General features: G+C 34.2%; 1 protein-coding gene across 1 annotated transcript in view; it reads right to left on the reverse strand.

Moving 5' to 3' along the window:
- Positions 1–14,546, reverse strand: part of LOC123657244 — an 85,909-nt gene extending 71,363 nt beyond the window's left edge. The window contains exon 1 of the mRNA XM_045592820.1: positions 13,930–14,546. Within this exon, the coding sequence (XP_045448776.1) occupies positions 13,930–14,546 (617 nt within the window). The remainder of the gene's footprint in view (positions 1–13,929) is intronic.
- Positions 14,547–14,795: the final 249 nt, after the last annotated feature.

Below are 14,795 nucleotides of genomic sequence, written 5' to 3' on the forward strand. Positions count from 1 at the left end.
ATAACTAGGACGGCAAACAAGCGTACGGCTCATCTGATGGTAAGCGATTACCGTAGCTTATAAACGCCTGCAACACCAGAAGCATCGCAAGCGCGTAGCCGACCCTATCCCCAATCCCCCCCAGGAGCTCTGGTCACCTTACTTACCAACACAATTCTGCTTAAAAACAGTATATGGCAGCTTGGGCATCTTCTCAATGGCTCTCGCCATTTGGCGGGCACTATTACCGAGCCGCACACTACTAGTTTGTCTATAGAAAAAGCCTTTGGATAACTCAATAACAAGTTATTTGACTTGTCAGTCTATTTGTAAACTATAAAGTATAGATTGATCTGAACAAATTTTAATAATTTTTTTATCATTACTATATTTATTAATCAGATGGAACATATACTACAAATATAACTATAATTTATACAGAATACAGCTAAGCTTGTTTGACTTATAAAACAATTTTGTCAAATAGCATGGAATATTATAACGACGACTTTAACTTTTTATTCCATCACAAAGTTTGAATTGAAGTGAAATGGCATTTCATAATGTTTTGTAGATGTCCCACTTAAAAGTTTTACATTAGTAATCCGGTCGGAATCCATGACTGGCTTGTACAGTTTTGTTAAAGAACCTTACTTAGATAACAAACGAAAGTGTTAAATGTCATTGTGTAATACATTGTTAACTGAATAATACTAAAATTAATGTATGTAAGGTATATGTGTATACTTACATGTCAAAATTACGCAATACCTTTACGTATATTGCTTTTGTTATAAAGTCACAATAATAGGGCAATTACTACAAAGTAGAACGAAATATGTATATTAATTAGAAAGTCTACGAGCTTTCAAATAACAAGTAGGTACATACAAAAATTATACATTATTGAGTTATAAGAGAGAGTGTAATAATAAAATTAGTGCTGTAATAATTATCTATGTTTACTTTTCACATAATTAATGGAAATAACGACATAATTGTTTTATAGCAATGAAAAATTACTTATTCAATTTATTTATTTGTTTTATAGCTTTCAAATGTTTTAATTACTAAATAACAATAAATTAATTGACGCCGCGTTGGCGCAACGGTTACAGCCATGGATTGTACCTGTTGCGCTGGCGGTTGCGGGTTCGATCCCCGCACATGACAAACATTTGTATTGGCCATACAGGTGTTTGCCGTGGTCTGGGTGTTTGTGCAGTCCTTGTGGGTCTCCCCACCGTTCCTCGGAGAGTACGTTAAGCCATCGGTCCCGGTTGTTATCATTTACACCTGATAGCGATCGTTACTCACAGTAAGGAACATATCACCAACCCGCATTGGAGCAGCGTGGTGGATTAAGCTCTGATCCTTCTCCTACATGGGGAAGAGGCCTATGCCCAGTAGTGGGATATTACAGGCTGAAGCAAAAATAAATTAATTACTGACAATATTCAAATATTAATAAGGAGTGTTTTTAGGGTTACACCAATTTAAATTATAATAAAATAAAGAAATATATATTTTAATATAAATGAAATGGGCTTTATTGGATAGAAAATTGTATGATATTAAAATTAACTCGAATGTCTACGGCTTTAACATGGCTATGGCTATGTGGCTGCCACGGCTGGTTACTTTACATAACCCCGAAGAAAATAATCCAATGGGATTAAATCACACGATCTTGGTGACCAATTAATTGGAGTATTATGTGAAATTATTCTTTCATCAAAACTATCTTTGAGTAAATCAATTGTGACGCACGCTGTGTGGCATGTGGCTTCGTCCTGTTGGAACCACATGTCAGCAAGATTAATGTCAGATAATTGAGGTTCGAAAAAGCTTCTCTTCATGTCCTTGTATCGTTCACCATTAACAGTAACATTCTGGCCATCATCATTTTTGAAGACAAATGGATCGATGACTCCGCCAGTCCGTAAAGCGCACTAAACAGTAATTTTCTGTGGATGTAATGGTGTTTCGACAAAAGCTTGTGGATTATCTTTACTCCAAATGCGACATTTCTACTTATTCACGTACTCATTCAACCAAAAATAGGCTTGATCTGAGAAGAATATTTTGAATAAAATTTAATATTAATATGCTTCAGCCTTTTCGCCGAATCGGCGCGGCGGTTCACGCGATGGTCGTTTGACTTTAATTTCTGCACAAGTTGAATCTTGAAGGCTTTCAAGCCAAGATCTTTTCGTAAAATCTTCCATAGAGTGGAAAGATATAACCCCAGTTGCTGAGAATGGCGGCTAATTGTTTGATTTCGATCTTCTTCAATGCGCTCCAGCTTTTACAGTACGCACTGTTTGACCTCTCAAAAGATGCACATTATCATTAAGAGTAAAAGTGATCCAAAAACAATCCGTTGATATTCGAATTAGCCTCTCTGAAGGACGATTATGTACGCCATAAAATGGATGAAGTGCACGAGATAAGTTTCACGAACAAAACCATTACTTTAATGAAACAACTTCAACAATTTGCAAGCGTTGCTCTGGTGTAATCCATAATGAAATGTCAAACAAACTAAACAAAAAAAAAACGACCACCGGCCGATGCGAGTCGTGCACGCGCACCGAGGGTTCCGTATTATAATAAAAAAATTATTAAAAATATTTTTATTATATGATGTAACTAAAAATTTATGATTTTCGCAATTTTTCCTTTATTTGTGCTATAAGACATAGCTTCGTACCAAAGTACAAGATTCTGAGTTCACGGGAAGTACCCTGTGTTTTGATTCCCTTGCGAGTGTCAAACATTTACAGTATAAACGGCTGTATCTTTAGATTGCGTTGGCTTAGAAGTTTGATTTTTTCACAATTCTAAGGGACAGTAAACCTGGGTATTTGATATGTATTTCAGCTTGACACCTAAACACGTTCCTGTGAAAAAGAGTCTTGACAGATAGACGGAAAAGAAAATGATCCTATAAGAGTTCCGTTTTTTTTTTCCTTTTCAGGTACGGAACCAACTAAAAAGCAACTATCACCTATTAAATGGCTTGTCAAATAAAGGAATGTTGCTTTCAACTCAAAGCTGTAAACTTCTAAAAACTCCCCTCGTAATTAATACCTACAAATACGCTTATTAAAACGATGTAGGCCTAGATGTCGAAGAACTTAAAAACATTATTCCGAAATTTTTTAAAATTAATATATAAGTAATATACTATATTATGTACGTATATACAGATTTATGAACATTTTTGTTTCGAACACGTCATAACTGTCACACTGATAAAAATGACAATCGACAATCCCTTTTATTTTCACGTAATGTCCATATTGCATGTTACAGGCTAACGACAAGGAGTTATTCTTACGAGTAATGCAATGAAACAGACATTTTCTTGTGCGTGTCGCACACTATTATTATAGGGAATATTTTATAAGCAACGCTCACTTTACTGTAGAATCAAGCACAAAAATATTTAGTTGCCATTTTCTAGAGGTGTCGGTGTAGCGTCTAGTCTCTTCGTTACTTCGCTAATGGCTTGTCAGTAGCATAAAAGCGACACACATTTGTTTTCTAAAATGTTGACCTCAATATGACCTTCACGTAAAAAGGAACGTCTACGACAAACAACATCAATAAATGATAATCTAATATGCACATTTTTATATTTTACCACTTCTTTTTAAATAATTGTGTTTGCTCGCAAACGAAAAAAAAACCGACTTCAATTACATCGACAAGTAATACAACGTAGATCGACGAAAAAATTGTCAAGCAACTACGCGTTATCAAAGATTACTTAAAAAGTAGTTATCAGATCTCGATAAAATTTATATGTGACCACATGATAAACACCAGCTTTCGATTAAATTAAAAATTATCAAAATCGGTACACCCAGTAAAAAGTTATTACGGATTTTCGAGAGTTTCCCTCGATTCCTCTGGGATCCCATCATCAGATCCTGGTTTCCTTATCACGGTACCAAACTAAGGATATCCCCTTTTCAACAAAAAAAGAATTATCAAAATCGGTACATCCAGTAGAAAGTTATGCGGTATAATACGACGTAGGTCGACGAAAAAAGCGTCAAGTAAAAACGCATTATTAGATATAAATCGAAAAGTAGTTGTTAGATCTCAAATAAACTTAAATGGGACCAATTGGCACACACCACCTTTCGATTAAAACAAAATTTGTCGAAATCGGTCTACCCGGTCAAAAGTTCTGAAGTAACATACATAAAAAAAAAAAAAAATACAGTCGAATTGAGAACCTCCTCCTTTTTTGGAATTCGATTAATGATATACAAGCTCAGATGAAAAACTCAAACATAATACTGGCTAAACTAGCTACTAAGGCTTTTCTATCAAATAAGTGAAAAGATAAAAATAATTTAAATTATGTACACTTTAATGTAATGGATTGAAAATAAAAATTAATTTTGACTTTATAGCTGACTTGTTTTTGACGGTTTATTTAAAAAAATACCTTTTTTGTTTTTTAACTTAATCGACAGTTGGTACAGAATTACTATTCAGAATCAGTTAGTATGGCAAACTTCTGCTATACAAAGTTTTTGTACGAGTGTTGTTTTGATTATTGTAACGAATGCGCTACTAAATTTTTCTAGTAACAATTATTTTGAGTTAATTGGCATTCAAATGTGCATTCAGATATACTCTACATATCATAATAAATATTGTAAATTAAAAATTGTTTTACAAAAGCTATGGTAACCAAAAATATTTATAAACATATACCTAATTACAAATAAATAAATTGAAATACATGTATTTCTTCCGTTACAGCTACTCTTAGCTAATCTTGGAAACAATACAAAACTATTACTCATAAAATTCTAACATGAAAGTAATTAACAACTATTATGTAAGTTTTTTTCTAATTTCACATTAAACTCGGTGCAAATACAGCTACTACAGGATTAGTCAAGACCAACGTCAAGACGTATCAAGTTCTCATTAATAGGAAAAAGGTCTAAGTCTGCTGCTAATATTTGAAGACAATTCATTTCTGTGAACTCATAAGAAACCAAACCAAATTAATAAATACCGCAAGATGAACTTAATTCTATCTAATTAATTTCACACATTAGCTTAAACAATTTACTGAACTGGTCTGTTAACACATACAACATGCGTCTAATGCAATCGTGTGAAGAATTCCAACAGACAGATTACAAATAGTTATTTGTATGTGAAGAACACTTGAAACATATTGCTTGTGATGCAATATCTTTTTTATTACAAACTATGCAATTCTTTTGCGATATCATGGCTGTATTACTAAATGAAGTAACTACTTCCTTGTATTTTTTAACAAGTTTTGAAGTTAAAATTCTTTACGCACGCTTGCCTTGGGGAGTAAGTTGATGAATGCGTTAAGAGAGCATTACGAAAAGTGTAATAAGGTAAAGCGAACGGAAGTTTAGAGGGGAATATAAGTTAGTGAAGATAGAAAGAGAGAGAGCAAGCTACGTGTGTGCATAAAGCACACTATTTTTTTTTTGTTTTAGAGATTGAAACACACTATGACCAACGTTACACTAAAATACAGACTTAAACAATTTTTAGACAACAGATACAATAAAATATGTTAGTACCTGGGTGACCGAGCCTAGCTCGGTATTTTTAGTAAATCGTGTTTTTTGGAATTCATTTTTAAATTCGAATTACATATTTATAAAATATGAATAATATTTTTTTTAAAATAACGAGTGCAATTAAAAAAAAGGAAAAAAAATAATTGATCAGAGACATTGGGATTTGAACCATGATCTCCTCGGTTGATCCCGACCGGCCGATTTCCCACCGAGCTATTACAACTTTAATGACAGTTGCGAAATTTACGTTCGTATTCTAACGATATTGTAGCTATTTTTTCACTCCCTAAAAGCAGGCATAAAACGTCATTTCCTAAAAATGAATCCTAGTTAGATGGATTTATCTCCCCCGAAACCTCCTATATACTAAATTTTATGGAAATCGTTGGAGCCGTTTCCGAGATTCAGATTATATATATATATACAAGAATTGCTCGTTTAATAGTATTATGTTATTAGATTTAAATTTTTTATACTTTATTACGACCTATCTTTAGCAGCTCTAGCGCTCTACCAGAAATCGTTAACCTTGCTTACTTTGATTTAAAATTGAAAATAAGTGTACCATCGCGTAATGTCAACGTTTTATTCATTATATTTATGCATAAAATAAATAAAAAATTTAATAAAATCTAACAACATTACGAATATTTGTTTGTACAATGTGTTTTTTAAAAACGAAACTACTAATAATATTTAAAATATTTTTTTGAATGTATTGTATATATAAGAACAATACAGTCCATTAAGTACGACATTACAACTAAACGAAATATCAACCAAAATGATCAAAAGAATATATAATAAAATGAGAACAGTCTATGAAGTCCACCATTTCGGTTAAACTGGATTTTATGCTTCAAAATGTCAAGAGATAAGGCATATATGTGAGTTTGCCACTATACAGTACTAGAAGGAAATGACAATACCGAGTATATAGTATATATTGCATGAAGTGATTCAAATAAAAAGTTTTTATAAGTGGCGTACGATTCAATATTCTATTCCATTGAGGCAAACCTTTATTAAAGTATGAATATTGATTTTTTAACTTCACTTAAATAATTGTGTTATCTTTAGTATTTAAAATATTATATAGTAGTGGTACATAACGAGTTACAGTTTTTGAAATCAGCGTCAAATTTAATCAGAACCATTTAGTCGATTTTAGATAAAAGTTTCTACAAATAAAATAATTAAATATTTCATTTTATTTCTAAACTCGATGTATTTATTATGTTTATTTAAAAAAAAATAGTTTTCGTCCTTACATTTGTACTGGTGAACACGTATAATCTTTCATAATATAAAACTTCAGGAGCAATAAAAGTAAATCACGTCTTATTTCGTATAGACTTCTATTGAAATATAAAAAATAGGTGACTGGTAGCATATCCCATTAAAGTTTATTACAACTAGTGGTCGCCCAGAAGTCGAAATTGAACCATAATTAATTTAAATTATATGTTTTAGAACTTTATTAAGTTCTCTATATATAAACAATAAGTACCTATGTGAAATTGCATATTACTCCTCCGTTCGTGCAATTTTCGTAAAAAGGGGTACAAAGTTTCTGCTTCACGTATTAATATATAGATAAAATAAAACGACGTTGTTTCAATTGATTGATCATATTATATCAAAAAAAAAAAAAAAAAAACTTCAGGCCCTTTACAATCTTAAAAAATCTTTGACGTCTTTCCAGTCCATAATTTCTGTCACAGATAAAAAATGTTGACACTAATAATTTATATACGAAAAAGGAAAGGTATATATAAACTTATTAGGATATTTTCGTCTATATCAAATTAAAGACCATTTTTAGGGCAAGCTATATTTTATAAGATATTATTTTTTATAGTAAGTATAGGGCTAATTATTAGTGTAGGATGTGTAGAAATAAATTACTAATTAGTTAGTATTCAAAAATAATTTCGTATCCTGATTTCCTATAATTGTACAATGTAAATATATGAAATTGTTTTTAAAAAGTAACAGAAGAGTTTTTCGACTACCTTTACTGGACAAATGTAGCATTCAAATGGGACAGCAACTTAAGTTTGAGCTATAAATGATTTTTAAATGACCTAACGGTACTCTTAGAACATTTGAATAAAGTATATTTTGAATTAAAAAATTTGAATATTCCGAGTCAGTTTTAGGGTTTGTATTGCATTTGTGCCGCGGACAGTCAGACAATGCTCGCAAATTGGATTGTCGGTGCCTCGAGGATCAGGGAACTCGTAATTGGCTTCGAATTACGACTCTGGTGCAATCTCGTGCTCGAATCCTAACAGCAATAAGAGAAACAAACGGAATTATTATGCTACGTACTTAATAAATATGAACTTTATAGAAGTTATATATTGCTATACTAGTTACCGATAGAAAAATTTAAGTCATTATGAATGTAGTTTTCGATATAGAAGATTTTCTGGTGGCTTTGATGCTAGTCCCGGCCATTAGGATATTGGCAGCGAGCCAATAGCGTCCGAGGTGCGAGTATATTTGTACATTTAGCATTCAAGGAAGTGTGGAGTCTTGGAATAGATGCACATGGAATGACGAACCGGTCTCGATAAATAAACTGGAGATCTGTGCTCCAAAGAGACGATATACTTAACGGGTTTTTGAAGGCTATAAATTTAATGAGAACATGTATAAAATAATAATTTACCAGTAAAAGAAAATATAACTCCGGATCCAGTTTCTATAATGAGGTGGTTTGCGTAAAACTTTCATTGCAAGTGAAATTTAGTCGTTTCATTTTAATATAACCTTTTTTATATAAATATACTTAAATTTATTTGTATACATACCGTGATAGTTTAATAATAATTAGTTATACACTAATATTAATTTTAATTAAGTGTAAAAAATTTGTAGTAAAGATTAATTAATATTTTAATTTTGGTTGTCTAGAAGAAATGGCTGATCATAATTATACTACCTACTATTTAACCCTTAATAAATGGCTATCGAATAAATTTCTTCATTTAAAGTTATAACAACAACAACAATGGTGTAGTGGTGCGAGAAGCCGCCTAAACACGGTATGCGAGTTCGATTCCCGCTCGGGTTGGGTGTACCAATATTTCTTTCCAGTTTGGATATCTGTTCCTGTGGGTCTCTATCGTGCCTCAGAGAGCATGTTAAGCCGTCGGGTCCCGGTAGAGATCGTTGCTAATGTAGGAAATATGTCCGTCAACCCACATTGGAGAAGCGTGGTAGAATTACCTCTAGTTCTTCTTCTACAAGGAGAAAAAGGGGCCTACCCAGCAGTGGGATATTAATTACAGGCCGAATTGTGATCGTGATATAATGTTATAAGTAGTACAAATGATGTTTCGCAAAACAACGTTATTGACCGACAAAATACTTCGAGGGCACGACTGTTTATTGAGGCGCTAGCGCATCTTGCAAAACTTTACACGGCCTTCGTTGCGATACTGTGTTAAAACTGAGAGCAGACAGTGAACAATTCTGTCTTACTCAACGAAAATCCTAAATAATGAAATAATAACGATTACAAAAATATATTTATCAAAACTCTCCTGTAAGTTTAAAAGATTTCATTATGTTTTAATGAGGTACTAAATTTTTCTTTTAATAAGACTTTTAACAGTTATGAGAACTTTTATACTTACAAAATATGTTTATATTTAGTTACAACAGTTGTAAATAACTAAGCAATTGCGTTAACTTGATTCAAATTTATTAATGTTTGATATTTCTAACGTCTAATTACGATATTAAAACATATACGTATTTAAATAACAATTTTTCTCTTTAAGAAATACCTATATAACAAAAATCTTTTTATAAACATTGACTGAATTATAAATTTTAAAGCTCTTGTCGGGTGCTGGCATTTTAATTACAAACAGATTTACAAAAAATCATGAATATAATTCAGGAACGATCTTCAATGCTAGTTTACAAGTCGTTAATTGCCTCATATGCAATTAAAATGAAGATTTCCTTTTTCCTTATATTTCATTCCATCATAAAAACACAACACATACGAACAAATCCCAAGAAAAAACCTATAAGAATATAGTTTGAAATACCACAGACCTAACATTTCCAATGCATAATGCATTGTAAGAAAATTGGTATACTAATATTAATTTTGCAATATCTATTTCTGAAACAGTAGTTATAAATCATAAAATAAGTCGCAAAGGTGACGCAGTATTTCTTAAATACTGCTGTACATTTTGGTCATTAATATAAAAAATTAAGGAACTATATTCAAGAGTATATTGTCAGCAGTTAATTAAAATCGTTACAATTCTACGCTAAAAATCTTAATTGCAATATTATGCAGTAATCGTGGTGTCATCCGCGTTGTATTTAGTACAGATATACGCGTTTGAGTCGCCAAACAATCAATCTCAATGAACCTCAAATAGACAAATAAATGTACCTATTTATCTTATATTCACAGGCATTTACTATCATAATGTCATAAATAAAGTTAACACAGCTCCTCCAGTGTCATAAATGTGTAACATTGTCAGACATGAAATGTGATTTGATAGTCATTTCACTATTTCAATAATAATAATCAACATGAATTGATTTTTTTTTTGGAACTGAAAGACTATTCCATGCTTGCTACCCGCAAAATAAACTTTTCGTGTCAGTCCTGCACATTTACTAGCAAAACATATCGTAAAATTCTATGAAAGATATACCTACAAATCATTTTTTTATCAAACTAAAGCTTTATACATTGATTTCAAAATTATTTCACGTTTTACAGCTAAAAAAACCATTGTAATCGGTCTAATATTGTCAGGAATTTATCCATTACAAACAAAAAACAACAACTAAAATGACTATTTAATCGAGTTTCTCTAAAGAGAAGACAAATTTATCTGACGTATTTTTTTTACATTTTTTACTTTTACAGAAGTCAACTAGTATTAGTAGATCTTCACTTAAATTTTTTGTACTGGACTTAATCGTTATAAGTATGTCTTTACCCAAGGTCCGTACGCGTATGACACACAAGCACACATGCACGTCCGACTATCGCGTATTCTGTGTCACAAGACCAACCTACACGGACGTCGTCTTTATATTATTAGTGGAACATCAAAGAATATATATTTACTTGACAATCAAACTCTATGATATTAACTGTCATACTCACAAAATAAAATACTGATATGGATTCAAAAATTTCCAAGAAAAATAAAAGAAAATGAATTTATTCTTGCTTAGTTTTATACGTGTAAATAAAAATTATAATAAAAACTCTACGTAGAGTCGATTAAATTAGCTTATTAAAGTATATCAATTTTTTTATTTTTTGTAATTCTATTCACTTTGAATAATATTGCTTCTCATTAAATCAATATAAAAAGAAAAATCAATACTAAGACTAACACGTATTAGATAAGTAAATGTTTTCAAGGTTTCTTTAGTACATTAAAATATTCGAAATAGGACTAATTTCGTTAAATGTTAAATTCTTAAAAAGCTTGTAGAAATGTTATGCTCGCAACTTATTAAAATCTTTAGCGAATACTTTATCAATTTAGCTTAAAACATGACATCCATTAAAGCGAGTCGAGTAAAAAGGTCGCGCTACTTTCCACGTCGGCACTCGACTTAATAAAGTCGAGAGTAAAAACTTGTCGTGTCGCTGTGTTCTCACGCACTTATTTAGAACAATGTGTTTTAATCCCAAGTGATATTTACTTTTATAGCAATAACACTAAAGGATCACATTTAATCCTTTTTGCACTTTAATGTGTTTTCTAAAAATTTGTAATTATTGATAGGAATAAAAATGATATCCGAATGTAACTTTATGTTTTAAGCAGCCGCTTTCCACCATATGGTTTAAAACTAGTCTCGACAACAACTGCTTGCTGCATTATCACTTCACTAAACCTGTTTAATTACGTACATTACTACATTTTAACTCGAAGACATTCCTATCCTAATACTTTACTTTTTTGGTAAATTACTAATTTTTAATCTAATTGTCATTAATACGGAAGGTTTTACATTCTCCGACACATGCACATGTAAATTATTAAATTATTTCAAAATATTGTAATGTATGCAAATAATTACAAACTTTATTATTTAGCTCCTATTTTTTACAAGTAATTATTAGTACGGAAATGTTTATATAATTACAAAATATGCGCGTCTTACGTTATAAAATGATATAGGTATGTAATTTTTTTTGTTATGTCTCTATAAAAGAGCATCTGGTGAATGGCCTTGTTTTGTAAATATTCTTATTAGACAATAGTCATACACAGCAAGGCCACGTTAATAACTATTACGATCGGCCACTAACTGTAGCGTAAATACGATACATATAATAAAAAAGTAGCTCATGATTACAGAAAAAACTCAAATACTTTACATTATGATTTTTTACTTTGCATAATTTATAACACTAAAAAAAGTTAAAATTACTAAATCTTGTTATTTTTAGGGTCCAGCATTTAAAAGGTGCAATCCCCTATTACTAACACACGTTTACGTTCATTACGATCGTCAGTTCGTCCGTTTATAATAAGACTGGCGTACATTGAGAAACGCTTGTAATTTTCATGATAATATACCTACGTATAAAACATTAAAACAATGAAGCGTCGTTATAGTTATAACTATAAAACCGTTAATTTTTATATTGTAACTTATTCTAGCTTTTATACACTATAAATGATTGCAAAGACGTTTAACATCGAAATGGCAGCATATTAGGCATCTTTTATACCGGTGGGCAATGCGGATTTTACTCCCATTTACACCGTGACTTTTTGTTTGCAACTTGAATTCGTAATGTGAGTGGGTATATATATGTATATATAATATTTCATAATTTATATTATCTTCATGCAATGATAACAATAAAAGACTTCAACGAGTGATGCTACAAAATCTCATATAAATAAACCTACACACACACATGTAAATGACTTCGATTCCCAGTCGGGAAGGGTATTTGTACAAATATTTCTTTCCGGTTTTGATCTGTTTCTGTGGATCTCGTCATACCTCGGAGAGCACGTTAAGCCGTCGGGTACCGGTAGCGATCGTTACTTATAGTAGGGAATATGTCCGTCAACCCGCATTGGAGGAGCGTGGCGGATTAAGCTCCAATACTTCTCCGGCTAAGATCTAGATTAGGTAAAACCGAATTAGAAAAACCGAATTATGGGGTTTTTGGGTGTGGAGGGTGGAGGGTGTAGGGGAATCTATACAAGGTAACACTGTCACACCTCAAAACCCCATGGCTATGGAGATATCCATGGTAAAAGTTTTGAGGTTAGAAGAAGAATTTAAAGCTATTATAATACCTTTGAGCTCGTACTGTTTGCATTGTGTGACAAATCGACACTTTTAAACAAAATAACGCGTCAGACATAATATTCTAATAAAATTAGTAACATTGCGTGCTAGAATATAGGTTTAGAAATTCGAAAAATACCCAAAACCGAATCGGAGCACCCCACTTTCCACGTGGTCTTGGTCTGTCCTACCCCTAGAGTGTTTTTTTTTGTGCCGCGGAGGCGCGGAGGGAGGGCAGCCCTCGCCCGCCGTGCGAAAGCGCGCGAACGAATGCGTAGAGGAGCGGCTCTGAGTCGCTCGGAGTCTCCTCTGCGGAACGGAGCATGAGTGAGCGTGCTTTCGCACACAAGGGCGGAAGGGCTGCACTTCCCGCAGCACCGCAGCCAAGCGTTCCTCTAACTTTCGAAATTCTTCTTCTAACCTCAAAACTTTAACCATGGATATCTCCATAACCACGGGGTTCTGAGGTGTGACAGTGGTACCAGGGGTAGCGTTCCCCCCCCCCCCTTCCCCCCACGGTCCCGAAATTCGGTTTTACCTAATCTAAAGCTTTACCTACTTCTCCTATATGGAGACAGAGGCCTATGCCCAGCAGTAGAATGTTACAGGCTGAATCGTGACCGATCGTCGATCGAAACATTAATATATTATTATTTATATTTGACTCAAAATTGTTGCAAGTCATTTTACTACTTTTTTGTACCGTCTTTATGAACAGCAGTACTCTTTACGTGTAAACACATGCAACACAACTTCTTGCCTTTCTCCAAATCCGCTTGTTAACGTGACCGACTAAATAAAATAAAGAAGCGCTTCTATTTGCAGTCAATCGTTCCATAAATAGCGTAGCATTTATGTCCTATTGTTGTTGTGTTAGTATCTACTTGAGGGATCTTTTGTTTTCGTAGGCTATCGAGAACTATGTGGTGCGACAAGTAACAATCGTGTAGAGTCGATCATGAGACAATACTTTTTTTTGTGTGCGAGAAGCAATTTGACTAAGAATTTAAATATATAGAAAATGCACCTGAGAGGTATAGGTTGGAAGGGAAACCGATGAGCTGGTGGCGGATGCGGTGTGACGATGGGCGCGGGTGGCGAGGACACGGCCACCGGCACCGGGTGCACGGGCGGCGGTAGCGTGCTGTACGGCGGCGGCGGGATGCTCTCCAGCAGGTCGGGCGCACGAGGCGCCCGCGCTCGCCTCGCACGCCGCCGCCGCGCAGGCTCCTCCGTCTGACATTCCGCAGTCGCTACACTCCTTTCTCTCTGCGTCTGCACCGCACTGTTAACGTTGGGACTTGGTGATGCATCTTGCACCTGCACTATGTTCACATTGCACTCGTTCGATCGGCTCGGCTCGCCGGGCACACGCACCGAGACCGAATCCGATTTTCGCAGAGGAGCGGGCGCCGGCACGGGCAGCCGCATCTCGTGGCGGGGAGTAGTCGCGCGGTACGACGCACGCGCATGACGACCGCCGTTCGGCGACTGGAGCGTGTGCGCCTCGTCCCCCGCCGCGACGAGGTACACGCTTGCGAGAGCGCCATCGGTGCGGGAACGCAAGAGGGGCGGCGAGCGGCAATCGTAAGGCTGCCACAGTAAAGCGGAAAGTGCCTCGGCCGCGGATAGCGGCGCGCTCATCTCGCCACCGCGCTCCGCTGCCGCGCCTCCACTGCCGCCCGCCACCCGCCACCGCCTCTACCTAGACCACAGAAAAACATTATTATTATAAAATTACTTCTTTTACACTTTTTCAACAAAGACAAGAAAATAAAGTGTCAAATGACGTATCCCAATTAGATTAAATATTCTTACTTTATTGTGTAATATGATGATATGTTATCATAAAGTGTATATGTACACCATCGCGCTCTTGGTTTAGACAAAATA

The sequence above is a fragment of the Melitaea cinxia genome, chromosome 10 (assembly GCF_905220565.1).
Source record: "Melitaea cinxia chromosome 10, ilMelCinx1.1, whole genome shotgun sequence".
NCBI lineage: Eukaryota > Metazoa > Arthropoda > Insecta > Lepidoptera > Nymphalidae > Melitaea > Melitaea cinxia.